We start from the raw sequence: 17,734 nt of genomic DNA on the forward strand, positions 1-17,734 counted from the left end.
GAGAGGTTAATGGGGTGGGAAATGATTATTAGTGGTTTTCAATCTCACTGCCCATTAAAATTACCTGCGGAAATTAAACAAACAAAAGAACAACAACAAGAAAAGCTGCGTTTTCCCCAGGGCCAGGCCAGTTGAAGGCCTAGTATCTGAGTGAGGTCCCAGGCCTGGATGTTGGTTTAGAAAGTCCTACAGGTGATTCTCATGTACAGGCAGAGTTGAAAACCTCTCATCCAGAGTATGAGGAGGGACTCCATGCCCCCAGTAAGCAGTATGCCTTTCTGCACTGGAGTTCATGTTTCTGTGATCTCTCTCAGTCACTTTCCCTCTTTTCCCCATTACCTTGGTTCTAGGCTCTGGGTTCAAATCTACTCTCTGCCACTTGGGTAAATTATTTATGCCTCTTCAGTTACGATGGGGATCGTTATAGTCCTTAATTTTTAAGGTTATTAAGAATTAAATGAGACAGTATACGCCAGGAAGTCATCACATTGTGTGATACTGTGCCCAATAAATATTAACCTTCATTAGTTACCCTCTGTATTTAAAAATGTTCCACTTTGAGAAACATGAGTGTAAAGCACAGTACTAAGAAATCCGAACTGCCATTTTCAAACCTAACAGTGATTGACTTTAGTCCTATTTTTCCATTTCTAAACAATGTATATGAGGTTAAATTACTGTGTGAAGTATTTGCATGAAAATTAGTGAGAATCTTCATTGAAAACCTAAACCCGTTTTGTAACGACATAGATAAGTATAGTAATAGTAATACAAAACTTTTTACATGACTCTGTCATATATAATTCACTGGCATACTATGCCCGTGGGTAGCCCACTTAGTGCCTATAAGGTTTTTGAAATTGGCTCTTTTTTAAAAAAAATTTTTTTAAAGTTTATTTATTTTTGAGAGAGAGAGAGCGAGAGAGAGTGAGAGAGAGCAAGCACGAGCTGGAAAGGGGCAGAGAAAGATGGAGAAAGAGAATCCAAAGCAGGCTCCAGGCTCTGAGCTGTCAGCACAGAGCCCCATGCAGGGCTTGAACCCACAAGCTGTGAGATCGTGACCTGACCAAAGTTGGACGCTTACCCGACTGAGCTACCCAGGCACCCCTGAAATTGGTTCTTATGGGTTACTGTAACTGTTGAGCATGTTCAGTTTTTCTTACCTTTAAATATAAATAAGAGTTGTTAAAACAGTTGTAGTGAAGCTGCTGCTGCTCCCACCCTACCTGCTTTTTTTAAACTAAGGAGCTCTTCAGAGCAGTCTTCTCTTACAGGTTTGGAAGTAAATGATAGTGCCACCTGAATCGTCTGTAATCCTGATCAATCTCAAAACATATCGATTCATCCATATTTGTTTTTCATAGATTTCACTTTTGAGTAGACCTTTATATCTGAATATTTCCACTCTTTTTTCCTCCCTACCATAATAATCATTTTACAGTATTACTCTTACTTTATTTTAGAAATTACTGTATTCTCAGGTGACATGATCTGGCATGTCATTATAGTGATGTGAAAAAGTAAGATACCTTCCATTTTCCCCTACATAGGCAGGTCGTGGTTATTTTGGGGGTATAATTGTATAATCAGATTTTTGGGATATAAGGATGTAAAACAATTTGTCTAAACAAAGTCTGTTTTAATGTGTTTTTTAACACAAATATTTTTATATCGATTGCAAATCAGACTTATACTTTGTACTTCCATCATGATCAGTATTCTTTTTTGACATTCTTCTGGATAAGTTTAATAATTTTCTTCATTGCTAGATTTGCATGTAACAATATGGAACAGAGTGGCAGCTCCAACAGGGAGAAATCTTATACAGAAGCATATTTTGAGGAAAGGTGGTATTTGAAGGAAGAGGGAAATAAGTTCCTATTATTGCATAACATTTATGTGCATGGAATTTAAGACTTGAGTTCACACTTCAATTAAAAGTAGATTTCCTGTGTGTGTGTGTGTGTGTGTGTGTGTGAGAGAGAGAGAGAGAGAGAGAGAGAGAGAGAGAGGGAGTTTTCTTATTTTATTATGTAATGAAAATGAGGGGAAAGTGATTATCTCATTAGGGGGTATAGGCGAGATTGGTTAATATTCTTAAATTATAAAGTTTTTTACTCTTCAGTAGATTTGCCAAAATATAGTGATCATTGTTGAAGACTTTGATTTTTCACAATGATGACAGTGTTAAAGGATTTAATCTAAAACTTAGAATTTAAAAATAGTTTTTAGACCAGTATTTTCTAGCTGATCTATCATTATAACCGACATTATTTGCTTCTGGCTCATTTAATGCCCTCCCATATCAGAATCACACTTGGGGCTTTCCTAGGGCATATATAATCTTTGACTTCTAACTTAAGTCCTGTCAAAGAGGCAAGTTATTTTGCTAAGGTTTGTTTCTAATAATGTTATTCTCTTTTAATTTCACTAAATTATTGTATCTTCATGTACTCTCTTCTGAGGTATAATCTTCCTACCATCTCCACAAATAATTCCTCATTCTTCAGTACCAGTTTTTACCAATGGCTGTGGAACTCACTCTCTTTGCTTGTCTTCATGTCAGGTATGCTGTGGAAAATTGAAAGATTTAGAATGGGGCTTGAAATGAAAAAACTTGGAAACTACTTTGGGGTGCAATAAAATCTTTGCATAGGAGACATCACAAGAACACGTTGACCTTTCAAATGGTAGAGTTAATAAAAAATGGTCTATCTTGAAATGTATCAGTATTCCAAGACTGATACCAGATGCTGTAGTTAGCAACAGGAGATCTGAACGTGATTTTCCCAAAAAATAGAATCACTTCAGTTAAACAAGTTTTTTAACTTCATAGCTTTCACCTTCTCTCCCCCACCCAGCATGATATGTAAGGTGTATTCCATTTTTATTTTATTTTATTTTATTTTATTTTATTTTATTTTATTTTATTTTATTTATTAAAAATATTTTTTAATGTTTATTTAATATTGAGAGACAGAGAGAGATAGAGCATGAGCAGGGGAGGGGCATAGAGAGGAGGAGACACAGATTCCGAAACGCTCCAGGCTCTGAGCTGTTAGCACAGAGCCTGACATGGGGCTCGAACCCACAAACCGTGAGATATGACCTGAGCCAAAGTCGGATGCTTAACCGACTGAGCCACTCAGGTGCCCCAGGTGTATTCCATTTTTAAGGATTAAACTTTTGTTCTGAGATTTTTTTTTAAAGACATTATTGATCTTTCTCCATAAGGCTGTGAAGTTGTTTGAAGTCAGGAATTGTGGTTATTAGTTTGTATTTCTCCACTGTTTAATCTAGTGTCTGGAATTTTATGGGTCCTAAAATGTTTGCTAAATAAATGAGATAATTGCATACATCTTTGGATCTTGTCAGAATTGCCAAAGGAGTAACTGTTTTCTTTCCTGAACCTCCTGATGAAGGCAAACAGTGTTTTACAATAGAACTCTTATAAAATCATATTCAAATGATAACTGGCTTCCTTTTTTTTTTTTAATTGATAATTATAAGGAAATTGTAAAATTAAGGTAAGATATTTTTTCCTCAGATTTTTCTTACTCATTATTTCAAAGGAAATTAGTTTGATTTAGAATATAGAGTTGAACATATCTTTGGTAACTAACACAAAGAAAAAGAATGCTAAACACTTTAATTGGATCAGCTACCAAAACTTCTCAGTGGGTAAACTTTCTTGAAGAAATGAGGATTATGGCCGTAAGCTGAAGTTTCAAAATTTTACTGTATTCGAATTTGAAATTTACATGGTGTTTCAGTGTAAACAGTTTAGTGTTGGATTTCTGCCTATTAACAGATGTGAAATTGACTAGTGCTTAAAATTTTATGTGACTAGCTAAGTGCAATACAGGGACTAAATGGTGAAAATTAGTTCTATGAAATTATAATTACTTAAATACTATTCTAGATAACATTACCTTGACTAATAATATTTCTCTAAAGAGTAATATTTTTATTTTGAGAGCTACTCCTAAACTCCAGATTGAGTTTATATTCCTTCATTTATTTATTTATTTATTTTAGAGAGTGCCATCGTGAGAGTGTGGGAGTGGGGGAGAGGGGCAGAGGGAGAGAAAATGTTAAGCAGGCTTCATGCTCAGCATGGAACCTAATACGAAGCTCGATCCCACAATCCTAGGATCATGACCTGAGATGAAATCAAGAGTTGGGTGCTCAACCGAATGAGCCATCCAGGCGCCCTGAGTTTATAGTCCTTATTAGGAATAGGTTAAAGGCCCAGGATCTTTTACTCCCTGTAGTATCTATGCCTGGTTTAGCTTTCTAAGCTATAAAGCTATTTAAGATTTTATTCTCAATAAAATTAGGCTTTAAATATAACATTTAGCAACAGATGCTTTTAAGTATCCTTACTTTAGTATCTTCTGTTTAACATTTTTTTGTGACTTTTCATAATTTGTTTCAGAATCCATTTATAAAATTAAATCTTAAGCCAGACTTTCACCATTCATGTAGTCTAGCTTAGTCCCAATGCAGATTTCCTTCTTGTTTTTTTTTTTTTATTTGAGAGAGAGAGAGAAACATAGACAGTTCAAGTGGGGGATCGGCAGAGAGAGAGGGAGACACAAAATCCAAAGCAGGCTCCAGGCTCAGAGCTGTCAGCACAGAGCCTGACACGGGGCTCGAACTCACAGACTGGGAGATCATGACTTGAGCTAAAGTCTAACGCCTAACTGACTGAGCCACCCAGGTGCCCCTGCCCAATGCAGGATTTCTTCAACTTGCCTGATTATCAGAATCACTGGGAGTATTTTATTTTATTTTTTATTTTAAGGTTTATTAATTCATTTGGGGGTGGGGGGAGGGGGAGAGAGAGGGAGAGAGAGAGAGAATCCCAAGCGGGCTCCATGTAGGCTGCCAGCACAGAGCCTGATGGAGGATTTGAATTCACAGACCGTGAGATCATGACCTGAGCCGAAACCAAGACTCGGACGCTAAACTGACTGAGCCACCCAGGCACCCAAGAGCATTTTGAAAAATACACATTTTAGGTTCTCCACCAGTCGGAATCTTTAAGGAGAAGAGTCTAGGAATTTTTATTTTCTTTTTAACGTTTATTTATTTATTTTGAGAGAGAGATTGCGCACAAGCTGGGGAGGGGCAGAGAGACGGGAGAGAATCCATTCTAAGTAGGCTCTGTGCTGTCAGCGTGGAGCCTGATTCGGGGCTCAACCCCACAAACTGTGAGATCACAACCTGAGCCGAAATCAAGAGTTGGGCACTTAAGCAACTGAGTCACCCAGGTGTCCCTGGGAATTTTTATTTTTAGTAAGAGCTTAGGTAATTCTCATATCAGACACATCTAGAAGCAATTGATGATATGTGGAAAGAGTATGGTCTTTGATGTTAAGCAGATTAGTTTTAATTCTCAGATACTTCCTAACGGTAACCTAACTGTAACCGTTAACATTTTTGAACTTTAGTTTCCTCATCTGCAAAAGGGATAAGTAAGGTCTGCCTCAGAGATTAGGTGTGAGAGTCAGAAATAATTTATCTAATGTCATGTGCCCACAGTAGAAATACAGCAAATTATTACTTATTACATATTTTGATATTTATGCTTTTGTGCACATTTTTGGCTAATATTTACCGTTTTCCTGGAAATCCATATAAAAGGTAACATATGCTTTCCTACTTTAAAACAAGATCCTGGTGGCTCAGTCGGTTAAGTGGCCGACTTCAGCTCAGGTCATGATCTCATGGTTCGAAGGCTCATGAGTTTGAGCCCTGCATCGGGCTCTGTGCTGACAGTTCAGCCTGGAGCCTGCTTTGGATTCTGTGTCTCCCTCTCTCTCTGCCCCTCCCCTGCTCGCACTCTGTCTCTCTCTCTCAAAAAAAAAAAAAAAAAAAAAAATGAAAGAAATTAAAAAAATAAAACAAGATCCTGACCATAAATCAGAATTATCTCATTGTGTTGAGGAAACATTTAATCAAAAGCAGATCCTATCAGGTTGGTACACAGTCATAGTCTTAGTGGTACACAGTCATAGTCTTAGGGGTTCTTGAGTTATTTTGGAGTTTGAGAATCTTCTCTTTTTTAAAAATGTTTTTAAATGTTTATTTGTTTTTGAGAGAGAGAGAGAGAGAAAGAAACAGAGCGTGAGTGGGGGAGGGGCAGAGAGAGAGGGAGAGGTAGAATCTGAAGGGGGCTCCAGGCTCTGAGCTGTCAGCACAGAGCCCAAGGCTGGGCTCGAACTCAGGAACCACAAGATCTGACCTGAGCCGAAGTCGGATGCTTAACCGACTGAGCCATTGAGGCATCCTGAGGATCTTCTCTAAGTAGCACTTTATTTTAAATTTCACATGTGTGGGCTTTTCTTTTCTATATACCTTCTTTATCTAATGGATGAACTGTAGGTTGAGAATGAGACAACCAACATTATCAGAACTATGAATAAAGTAAGAGTAGTTGGTTCTGGGTGCTGGATTTAGATCCTTGAGTTTTAAGATATTTGTTTAATCAGAGAATTTTTTGCTTAATCCTTCATTTTCAGCTGTCCTTTTTTTTTTTTTTTTTAAATGTTTATTTATTATTGAGAGAGTGTGTGAGAGAGAGAGAGACAGAGCGTGAGCCAGGGAGGGGCAGAGAGAGAGGGAGACACGGAATCTGACATGGGTTCCAGGCTCTGAGTGTCAGCACAGAGCCCAACGCAGGGCTCGAACCCATGGAAAGTGAGATCGTCACTTGAGCCAAAGTCAGACGCTCAACCAACTGAGCCACCCAGGCGCCCCCATTCTCAGCTGTCTTACTAAAGTTTCCTGATAAGTAGTTTAACAAACATTTATCAGATTTTGTGTTAAGGTGTTATGCGAGACTCTAGGTACATAGTTATGAATAAAACACATAGTTCCTCTGTCCTCCTGGAGCTTACAGTTAAGAGACAAATTATGTCGGAGCACATTGCTGTGAAGGAGCCCGGTAGAGTGCTGTGACTGAAAATAACGTGGTTAGGGAGAAGCTCCCTGAGGAGTAACATTTAGGAAGGGCGAAAGAGTTCTGTGAAGAGCATCCCGGGTGTGGAGAACAGTAAAATAAGTCTGGCTGGCCTGAGATGCTGAAAAGCTACTTGTGAACTGCGGTGAGTGTAGGGAGTTTAAGGGGACGGTGCCTTGAAATGAGGTCGGTGAGGTCCGTAGGGGCAGGAAAGGATGGTAGAGGGATTAGACTGAAACCGAATTCAGAAGGCTTTTGAATGGCGTAGATGAGATACGATGGTGGTGATAGTCTTTTGATAAAGGAGGTGTTACGGTTCTGTCTAGAGGTCATCAAATTTCGCAACTTTCCTGTGAGAGCCGGAAAAAATAGCAGTAACTGCTTTGGCTGTCTCGTTCCCATCTCATTTTCTATTTTGCTTTGTGTTTTTTGTTTTGCTTTGTAAAGAGTGAGGTCGGAGAACTGTGGCTTCCCTGACTGTAGACGCGACTGTCTTGATGACATACCTGCATTTCCTGTTCTGCTGCCACAGGGCAGCTCACGTGCCAAGAGGACAGCCTGTGTCGGAAGTGGAGAGGGGCTTTCCCACAAGATCATAGATTTGGAAGCGAGGAACTTTGTCAGGTCTTACCCTTCGACGACAAGACGTGTGGTGTTTGACAATGATCTATTAGACTGGAAGAAAAGACTGTGCTTTTAAAGTCTTGACACTTAAAGTGAAATTGAGTACACAGTGGATGAAATTTTCTCACAAAGGCCTGGGCTGATGATTTGATTTCTCCTTAAGCTCTTCTCCAGCCTCTCATTTACGTAGGGTCCTACCATCTAAGTAAACCTAAACTTATTTAGGTTAGAGTTGGTTGGACTTTGGGGTAAGCTACCCCTGTTGTTGTTTTTTAGTGTGTGTGTGTGTGTGTGTGTGTGTGTGTGTGTATGCTTCCTGCAAGAGCTCCTTTTTTTTTTCTCTTTGAATTTGTGTTGTAGTTACAGTGGAGTCCTTGGTTAAGTCTAGTAAAGGAATTCCTGTATACTAACCTTCTTTTTCTGCTCTTTCTAAACTATTCAATTGTAAATGTCACTTGAAATTGATACTTTTGGTAGTTTATACTATAATCCAGTTCAACCACATATTCTTAAATGAACATAATTTATCATTATTTTTGAAATGTTTATTTTGAGAGAGAGAGAGAGCGAGCATGCTTGTGCAAGAGTGGGGGAGGGGCAGAGAGAGATGGAGAGAGAGAATCCTAAGCAGGCTCTGTGCTGTCGGTGCAGAGCCCTACAGGGGGCTCAGTCTCACTAACCGTGAGATCATGACCTGAGCTGGAATCAAGAGCCAGATGCTTAACACACTGAGCCACCCAGGCGCCCCCATAATTTATCATTATTGTGTTGCTCATACAATTTACGTAAGCGTGAAGAATATTCTAACATATGTATAAATTAGATAGTTGAGTTAGATTAATTGAATTCCTATATCATCAGAAGTCAATACCATTAAGTTTAATCAATATATATTACATAACTGCCATTGTTTAACAACATATGTAAACATCTATAAATACTTGAAAATATAATCTTAATAATTGAAAATTAGTAAAATTCTAATGCTAGAATATTATGGAACTATATAGTGATGAGTGAATTAATAAATGATTTAAATAAGTCTTTGATTTCACAAGTTTATTAGTAAAATTGTACTTTCACGGGGGCGCCTGGGTGACTCAGTTGGTTAAGCATCTGACTTTTGATTTCAGCTCAGGTCATGATCTCACACTTCATGAGTTCAAGCCCCACATTGGGCTCTGCACTGGCAGCATAGAGCCTGCTTGGGATTCTCTCTCCCTCTTTCTTCCCCTCCCCAGCATGCACACTCTCTCTCTCTCTCTCAAAATAAATAAACATTTAAAAAAAAAGATTGTACTTTTACAGAGTTGGATGAACCGCAGATATTCAGAATTTGGTCACACAGTTAAAATTTTTAGATGTGTTCTGAGATGCATGTGTATATGTCTCCCAACACCAGGGGTTCTATATCTTCTGGGTAAATAAACACTGCACTTTCAGTTCTGTCCCTTCCTCCTTGAGCCACATTGATATTCTGATGTCTATCGAGACAGCCAGATGAATTTAAAGTGTGGCTTTTATGCATTAAACTGTTAATTTTCTCTATAGTTACGACTTCATCTTCCAAAATAGCTAAAAAACTGATTCCGTTGAACTCAGAGTTCAACATTAGGAAATAAATGTTGTCTTCACTTGCCATCCTCATAACTCCCCATGTGTTCAGTTTGAAAGTTCTAGTTCATATGTTCATAGATCTTGTCATATCAATAGGAAAATAAAATTCTGTGAGTCTAGGTTTGTACAGGTTGAGTGTCTCAAGATCCAGAATAGCCAAAACTGATTTCATAATCTTTTTCCCAAATTAATTTCAACTGCAGTCTTTTTATTCTCAGTTGATGGCAGATCTGGCATCCTATTTGTTTAGATTAAAAACATCTTTGATACATCCTTAAAGTCCCTCTTTCTCTTTCCTTGCATCCAGGCTGTCAAGAAATCATTCATTGGCTCTGTCTTCAAAACATATTCAAAATTCGACCATTTTTTATCATCTCCACTACTGGTGTGAGTTGTCATCGTCTCTCTTCTGCTATACACTTAATTTTTCCCCCCTCCCTCCTTCCTTTGCCTCTCAACCTATACAGTCTTCTTAGTACATCTGACATAGTGATCCTTTGATTGATTGATTGATTGATTTTAAATGGAGCATTATGCTACAGATTTTTTTTTTTATGTTTACTTTATTATTTTTGAGAAAGAGACAGTGTGAGCAGGAGAGAAGCAGGGGTGGGTGGGTGGACAGAGGATCCAAAATGGGTTCTGTGCTAACAGCAGAGAGCCCGATGTGGGGCTGGAACTCATGAACCGTGAGATCATGTCCTGAGCTGAAGCTGGACGCTTAACTGACTGAGCCATCCAGGCGTCCCTTCTGTTTTTTGGGTTTTTTTTTACTCTTTTCTAATTATAGTGAAAAACAAAGATTACTTAAAAATTGGAAAGTAATACTTCTCAGTGAAGCAGAAAATAAACTGTCTATAATCAGCAAGAGACCAAGGTCATTTAATATTTTGGTGTATTTGTTTCTAGTCCTTATTAAATTTTTCTTTCTAGGAATCTCTTTTTTAGTTTAAAATAGCAATATATGTTATTATAGAAATTTTAGAAAACTTGAAAATATTAGAAGTGAAATATCACCTATAAGGTAATTGCCTATGGTTAACCGCTATTAATATTTTTATGGCTTATCTTTTAAAAATTTTCTCTGTATATGTAAATATTTTTATGAAAAAAATTGAGACCATACTTAAAAGTCTTTTGTATTCTACATTTTTCATTTGACACTAGGAAAATATGCCAGTGTCACTATGGGTTCTTAAAGTATGAAATATGAGACTCTATTAGATTTCAGAGAACAGAATCACTCAGAGGACCGTAGGCAGTGGAAACTTATTGTAAGAATGCATGGACACTAAGGAAGACAGGAGGCATTTGTCACTGTACAGCCAGGCTTCAAGGAGACTGGAATATTAATATTTTTGGATATAGTGCAATCTGGCTATGAGGTTATTCTGTTATTTTTCTCAATAGCATGTGTCCTGTGCTCCCTGGTCTAATGGTCTATCACAATGACTTACTTTCAGTTGGAGCTTGTGCTGTTGCAGTGTGAACTGGCAGAGAGCTTTTCCCTCTCTTGTTGTATCTGCTTACTGTTGGCCTCAGCTTATTCCTTACTTCTACTTACTCATGGCTTTACTGTATCTTGGCTTCAGTTGAAGCTTCATGTTACCAACTATTGTCTCCTGTGTAGATAGACACCTCGAGAAAGAGGATCAGACTGAATTAGTGAATGTTGTCTAAGTTGGGCGGGTTTGTTGGGCCTCCATCCCACATGCTGCTAGCTAGCCCAGGGATTAGTGGTTCTAAAATCAGATGCCCATTTGTGGTCTAATTCACCAGAGCATAGGGAACTCCTGGTCAGGCACTCAGAGTAACAGACTTCTCTTTAGTATACGTGGTTTTGAGCTACACAGTGTCTTTTCAGATGGATATATTATCGTTAATGTAATTGTAGGACATTTCTAGTATTTGAGAACTTTCACTGTCAAAAATAGCACTGCGACTGAGAAGCAAGGAAAATAAATACAAAACAAGATGAAGCAGTCAGATTCTTGCAGTTCTGTATTTCAAAGACAAAATTCGTCATGAGATCAAAACATGATTCAACTCAAAATAACAGTGCATTAGTGAATTATAAGAGACATTAATGTGAGAAGATATAAGGAACATGGAAGAATTAAAAATGGAGGCAAAAAGGACTGGATTTTTTTTTTTTTTTTTTTTTTTGAAGTGGGTTCCATGCCCAGCGCAGAGCCCATCATGGGGCTTGAACTCAAGACCCTGAGATCAAGACCTCAGCTGAGATCAAGAGTCGGATGCTTAACTGACTGAACCATCCAGGTGCCACGGATATATATTTTTTAAGATTTTATTTTTAAGTAATGTTTACACCCAGTATGGGGCTCTAACTAACAACCCTAAGATCAAGGGTTGCATTCTCTGAGCCAGCCAGGTGCCCCAAGACTGGATATTATATAGGCTTGAACTATAGAAAAGGTTGAAATGCATTCAGAAAAACTGTTGATTAGTGAACCCAAACTTTTTTTATGTTTTTTTTTATGTTTACTTATGATAAGTTACCTAGTTAATACCAAATAGATTCATATAGAAAAAAATTATAATGGTATTGTATATTATGAAACGCTTTTAAAGTATTTATTTAGCAACTATAGTACATCTGAAAATTAGATCTTATTTTAAGAAACAACAAATAAAACATTTAACTCTCATACCAAAATAACGCTCTAGAAAACTTGATTATTTGTTAACATATTTGTGCCAACTGTAATTATTTTCTTCTGATACATTTCTAGAGGGAGAATTACTGGGTCAAAAGGTATGTGTATGTTTTTGACTCTTACAAATTGTACTCTGAAGGTTTCTGTTATTTTGTAAGTTTTTTTTCTTTACAATTAAAGTCATAGTGTATGTGCAGCTTTGTATTTTTTTACTTAATAGTATTGTATATGTATCTCCTATGTTAGTTGTTTGCAAACTTCATTTTTAATAGTTGTGTAATATTCTGTTATATTGAGATACTAAAAGTTACTTAACATTCCCATAATGTTATTATGTTTATTTTTCTCTATTGTGAATAAAGTTTCAGGGAACTTGTTTATGCCTGTTATTTTATCCACATTAGATTATTTTTCTTTCTTTTTAAATTATTTATTTTTTTATTTTATAGAGAGAGCAAGCAAGCATGTGAGCTGGAGAGAAGTGGAGGGGGAGAGAGAGAATCCCAAGCAGGCTCCACGCTTAGCTTAGCTTGATCCCGCTACCCTGGAATCATGACCTGAACCGAAATTAAGAGTCAGATGCTCAACCCACTGAGCCACCCAGTCACCCCTCAGATTATATTTTAGGTTAGAGTACTGAAAAAGAAATTACTGGGACAAAGGTTTAAATGTTTGTAATGCCAAATTGATTTCTAGAATGGTTATAATTAATTAATTAATTTTATTTATTTATTTATTTACTTTATTTTTGAGAAAGAGTGTGTGTGTGGGGGAGGGGCAGAGAGAGAGAGAGAGAGAGAGAGAGACCCACACACTCAGAATCCGAAGCAAGCTCCAGGCTCTGATCTGTCCGCACAGAGCCTGACATGGGGCTCGAACCCACGAACCATGAGATCATAACCTGAGCCAAAGTTGGATGCTTAACCGACTCAGCCACCCAGGCACCCCTATTTACTTTTTTAAAGAGTTTATTTGTAAGTAATCTCTATACCCAGTGTTGGGCTCAAACTCACAACCCCAAGATCAGGAGTTGCATGCTCTACAGGAGCCAGGCAGGTGCCCCTGGTTGTAATGACTTAAAGTTTCATTAGCAGTGCATGGTATTTTCTATCTTAAGACCTCTTGACAAATAGTTTTTTGTTGTATTCATATATTAGTCTTTGTAGATAACTGAATTAAGATGCCACCCACCCTGAATCATATCTTTTGAAATTATTGTTACTTGCAGCTTTTTTTTTTGTCTTTAATCACAGAATTAATTTAATTTTATTTTTTTATTTATTTTTATTTTTTATTTTTTATTTTTTAATATATGAAATTTACTGTCAAATTGGTTTCCATACAACACCCAGTGCTCATCCCAAAAGGTGCCCTCCTCAATACCCATCACCCACCCTGCCCTCCCTCCCACCCCCCATCAACCCTCAGTTTGTTCTCAGTTTTTAACAGTCTCTTATGCTTTGGCTCTCTCCCTCTCTAACCTCTTTTTTTTTTCCTTCCCCTCCCCCATGGGTTTCTGTTACTTGCAGCTTTTTTGGATCAATACAATGTTAGGTTATTAGGCTTGAAGGCAGTTCAGCTTCCTACCCATTGCTCTTCTTTCAAGCATATCAAATTGGCATTGTAGAAGACGAAATTTGGCCTTTTCAGTACTGTCCAGAGCCAATTGTCCTTTGATTTAGAATAAAGGAAATTATATTTTGCCATATTTAAAGACTTTAAACTTGGAGGAGCATAATGGATAAAAGTAAGTAATTTATAATAAAAGCAGTAATTTATAATGTGGTCAAGTTAAGCTGAAACATATAACTCATTTTCATTGCTAACCGACCCCACTTCCTGGCAAACTTAAAACCCCCTGAAACTGGAACTAAGGTAACATCAAAATTAAGTGATCTAGGTCACATCAAAACCATTTAAGATACTTTGCAGTTATATTAACAAACATGAAGTGCGACTTTTCTTACTTAATAAAATAAGATGATTTTCTTAAAACTTTATCTGACGGTATTGCTTTGGTTGGCCTAGAATTAAACAAACAAACAAAAATCAAAGCAGAACTCAAAGACATTGCTAAGGAGTTATTTGCTGTAGCCTGTGCCAAATAGGACATTGCCCACTCTAGGGATGCCTGGGTGGCTCGGTTGGTTAAGCATTGGCTCTTGATTTTGGCTCCGGTCATAATCTCACAGTTTGTGAGTTTAGGCCCCGCCCTGGGCTCCGTGCTGACTTTGAGGAGCCTGCTTGTGATTCTCTCTCACCCCCCTGCCCCTCCCCCATTCGCGCTCTCTCAAAATAAACAAACTTAAAAAAAGACATTTGCCAACGTAATACTGAAGGTTTTTGCTGGGAGAAAGCATGCTCTGTGGAGGAGGACTTGCTGAAAAGACTTGTTTTCAACTAGTCTGTTGAGTGGTCTCATCAGTAAAGAAATGTAAAGTCTGGATCGTAGTAGTTTGAATATTGGATGGAAGGTGAGATAAAGATAGTGAATATAAGGACTCTTTCAAGACATTGGATGAGGAAAGAAAAGAGGTGGATGCCGTCATTCACTGAGGGAGAAGAACATAGGGATTCAGATTCTCAGGCTGGGTAGACATAGGCAGGTTTGTAGGATATGTGTCAGGAGCCAAACGAGAGGGAACAATAGAGCGGATTACAGAGGAGACTGGGGGAGATGCAACCAGGAGCAGATGGTTTAGCTTTTGGGAAGCTTGCCTGCGTTGAGACAGATGGTAGATACTGAAGACATAGGTAAATGTGATTGGGATAAAGACAACAGTCTTCATCCGTAGAGAGTTAGGATGTGTGTCCTTAGAGAGTAGGAAGGTGTACAGAAAAGATTTAACATAGTAGGCTTGAGATCGCTGTCCTTAGAAATACTTGCCTATACTGTCGGCTCTTGGCTGGTGTCTGGGAACTTGAACTTTTGGAAAGTTCCCAGTGTTCCCAAACTATTTGAGAATGGTTTACTGAGCCTAAACTATTTGAACAAACAGTGTGGTTTATGCTGAACACCTGCTTTCCTTCTGGGAATCTGGAATTCTGGTATATGCTAAGCAGAGGGTACATTCTATCAGTTCCCGATAAAAGCCTTGGGCAGTGAATCTGTAGTGCACTTTCCTGGTAGACAGTATTGTACACATGTTGTCAAAACTAGTTGCTGGAGGAATTAAACGCATCCTTGAGTCTTCACTGAGAAGAGACTCTTGCAAGCTTGTTACTGGTTTCCTCTGGACTTTGCCCTATGTGCCTTTCCCCTATGTGCCTTTTCCCTGTGCTAATTTTGCTTTTTATCCTTTGCTTTGAGTACAACTATGTACTGAGTCATGTGAGTCATCCTAGTAAATCATCAAACCTGAGGGTAGTTTTGTGGACCTCCAACAAAGGGGGTGACCTGGAAGGCTGAAAATGATGGTTGAGACTTAGAACAATGTGGCAGAAACAGAAGTCATGGGCATCAGAGGAAGAGAGAAAAATGGTATGGAAATTTGCAACAAAGAGTTAGTGGAATGTAGATTCAGCTTTTGTTTTGGAAATTAATTAATTTATTCAGCAAGTATTTATTGACTATCAGGCATTGGGGTATAATTAAGAAACCATACTTACCTATAAACAACTCATTATTTATCAGAGTAGGGAGTTAGGCCTGTAAACATAATTATAATAAGGTACGGTAAGGACTGTACGGGAGAGAATGTAGTCAAGTATTACTGGAACCTGGAAGATGGGGAGTCTGAAAGGTGGACTTTGAGGAAATAAGCTATCATTGAGAATTTCTAGGAAAGAGTGTCATTCCAACAGGATTTTTGGTTATACTCAAGAAGAAAAAAAAATTTTAAAGAGAAGATAGAAGAAGGTATCCAGGTTAGGGATACCAGAGTTAAATATTAAAAGGAGTTTGGAAGAGGAGTGGTCTATCAGGAAAGGGAGATTCTGAATTGGATAAACATGACAGTGCAGGGTAACAGATTAGAATGGCTCACACTCTGACTTATGGCTATAGAATTGTAAGAATGAAAAACGAAACAAACAAAAAAAGAATTGTAAGAATGAGGGGACAGTGAAATTGAAGAAGGGATAGGAGCAAAACAAACCTATTTGAAGATTTCATTTAGATTTAAGTGTTGGGCTCACCTGGCTGGCTTAGTTGGAAGAGCGTGCAACCCTTGATGTCGTCATGAGGTGCAGAGATTGCTTAAATAAACAAACAAACGAACTAAATAGATTTAGGTGTAAAGTTGCTGTCTCTCCAAAGCTTTACTAAGTATATTACATGAACTTTCAAAATTACCTCAAATTACATAAGAGTAAAAATCAGCCTTGTACATGCTTGCTTTTTAAAATTTTTTTTTTAAAAAAACTGTATGTCTTCTGTTGTAGGACCTTGTTTTCTTGAAGTATTACATAGAAGGTTGTCGGTGGTTGTGATTTGAGTGAATTGTCTTTTCTCCAACTGCACTTGGAGACTTGGAGACCTGTAAACTTGTAAAATAGGCTAAGTTTAATATATTTTATCTTGTAATATTTGCCATTCTTTGAGAAAATTTTAAATATTTTATCAGTTCTGAAGCCGTGAGTATTTTAACCGTAATTGAGGAAAAGGTCTTTTAGGTAATAGGGATAGATGTCGATATAGCACGTCTGCATTTTCTTTAATTCCATCTGGTGGACTGACAATAAGTGTTGAGGGGTAAATGAGACAGTTGTTGGTAGCACTTTGTTAATGCTTACTTTCTTTTTTATGTCATCTCTCCCTCTTTCCTTCTACTTTCCCCTCCCCACTTTTCCTTACATTTTCCTCTCTCCTGCTTTTATTGCCAGGAGACCTGTTAAAATTAACAACCATTGTGTATCTCTACCAGTAACATTCAAAGCTAGAAAAACAACTATTAAAATAATATGCTTTTAGTTTTTAAGGTATAGATGGTAGTGCAAATATTTTTAAATGAATCATTTTTTTCTTTGTTTACATAATGCTGGTTAGTTAACTTTCAGCCTCTTATAATTTTTTTGTTTATTTTGAGAGAAAGTGAGCAGGGGAATGGGGCTGAGAGAGAGAGAGAGAGAGAGAGAGAGAGAGAGACAGAGACAGAATCCCAAGCAGGCTCTGCACTGTCAGCACAGAGCCCAACGTGGGGCTCAGAGTCACAAAACTGTGAGATCATGACCTGAGCCAAAATCAAGAGTCGGATGCTCAGCTGAATTAGCCACACAAGTGCCCCTCTTGTTAACATTTTTTTTTTAAATAAAGCAGGACCGGGGGTGCCTAGGTGGCTCAGTTGGTTAAGTGTCCGACTGTGGCTCAGGTCATGATCTTGAGGTTCGCGAGTTCAGGCCCCTCGTTGGGTTCTGTGCTGACAGTTCAGAGCCGGGAGCCTGCTTCAGATTCTGTGTCTCCCTCCCTCTCTCTCTGCCCCTCCCCCACTCATGCTCAGTCTCTCTCTCTCAAGAATAAATAAACATTAAAAAAAATTTTTTTTTAAATAAAGCAAGACTGTCACTTCAAAACAACTGATAGCATTTGTTGTCAGTAATAAAATTCTAGCTTTCAGTATGAAAATTAGAACTTTGGAAAACTTGTATCTGTCACTGTGAACTTGACAGCTTCCCAATACTTAAAAGACCTTTCTGATGAGATCAGTGGTTCTATTAATGAGTGTGATGATTCTAACATCATACAATGAAGTGTGTCAACATTTGGAGTATCTGCATAATTCAACTTAGTAATATTTCCATTTCCAAGGGACAAATGCATGAAGTTATAAAATCAGGTGTAAGTAAAGCCTTCAAAAGGCAAAATATATCAGCGGAATTTTATGTAACAAAGCATTAAAAGTTTATCGAT

General features: G+C 37.9%; 1 protein-coding gene across 2 annotated transcripts in view; it reads left to right on the plus strand.

The window, feature by feature from the left end:
- CHIC2 (cysteine rich hydrophobic domain 2) overlaps window positions 1-17,734 on the plus strand; it is a 51,349-nt gene that overhangs the window by 2,325 nt on the left and 31,290 nt on the right. The window contains exon 1 of one of the 2 annotated variants that reach the window (XM_007075884.3): window positions 2,010-2,566. The exons of the other annotated variant lie outside the window; for it this stretch is intronic. Coding sequence (XP_007075946.1) covers window positions 2,526-2,566 — 41 coding nt within the window. The 5' untranslated portion in view covers window positions 2,010-2,525. Of the gene's footprint in view, window positions 1-2,009; window positions 2,567-17,734 lie in introns of those variants that run through there. 2 annotated transcript variants of the gene reach the window in all.

This window comes from Panthera tigris, chromosome B1 (assembly GCF_018350195.1).
Source record: "Panthera tigris isolate Pti1 chromosome B1, P.tigris_Pti1_mat1.1, whole genome shotgun sequence".
Classification (NCBI taxonomy): domain Eukaryota; kingdom Metazoa; phylum Chordata; class Mammalia; order Carnivora; family Felidae; genus Panthera; species Panthera tigris.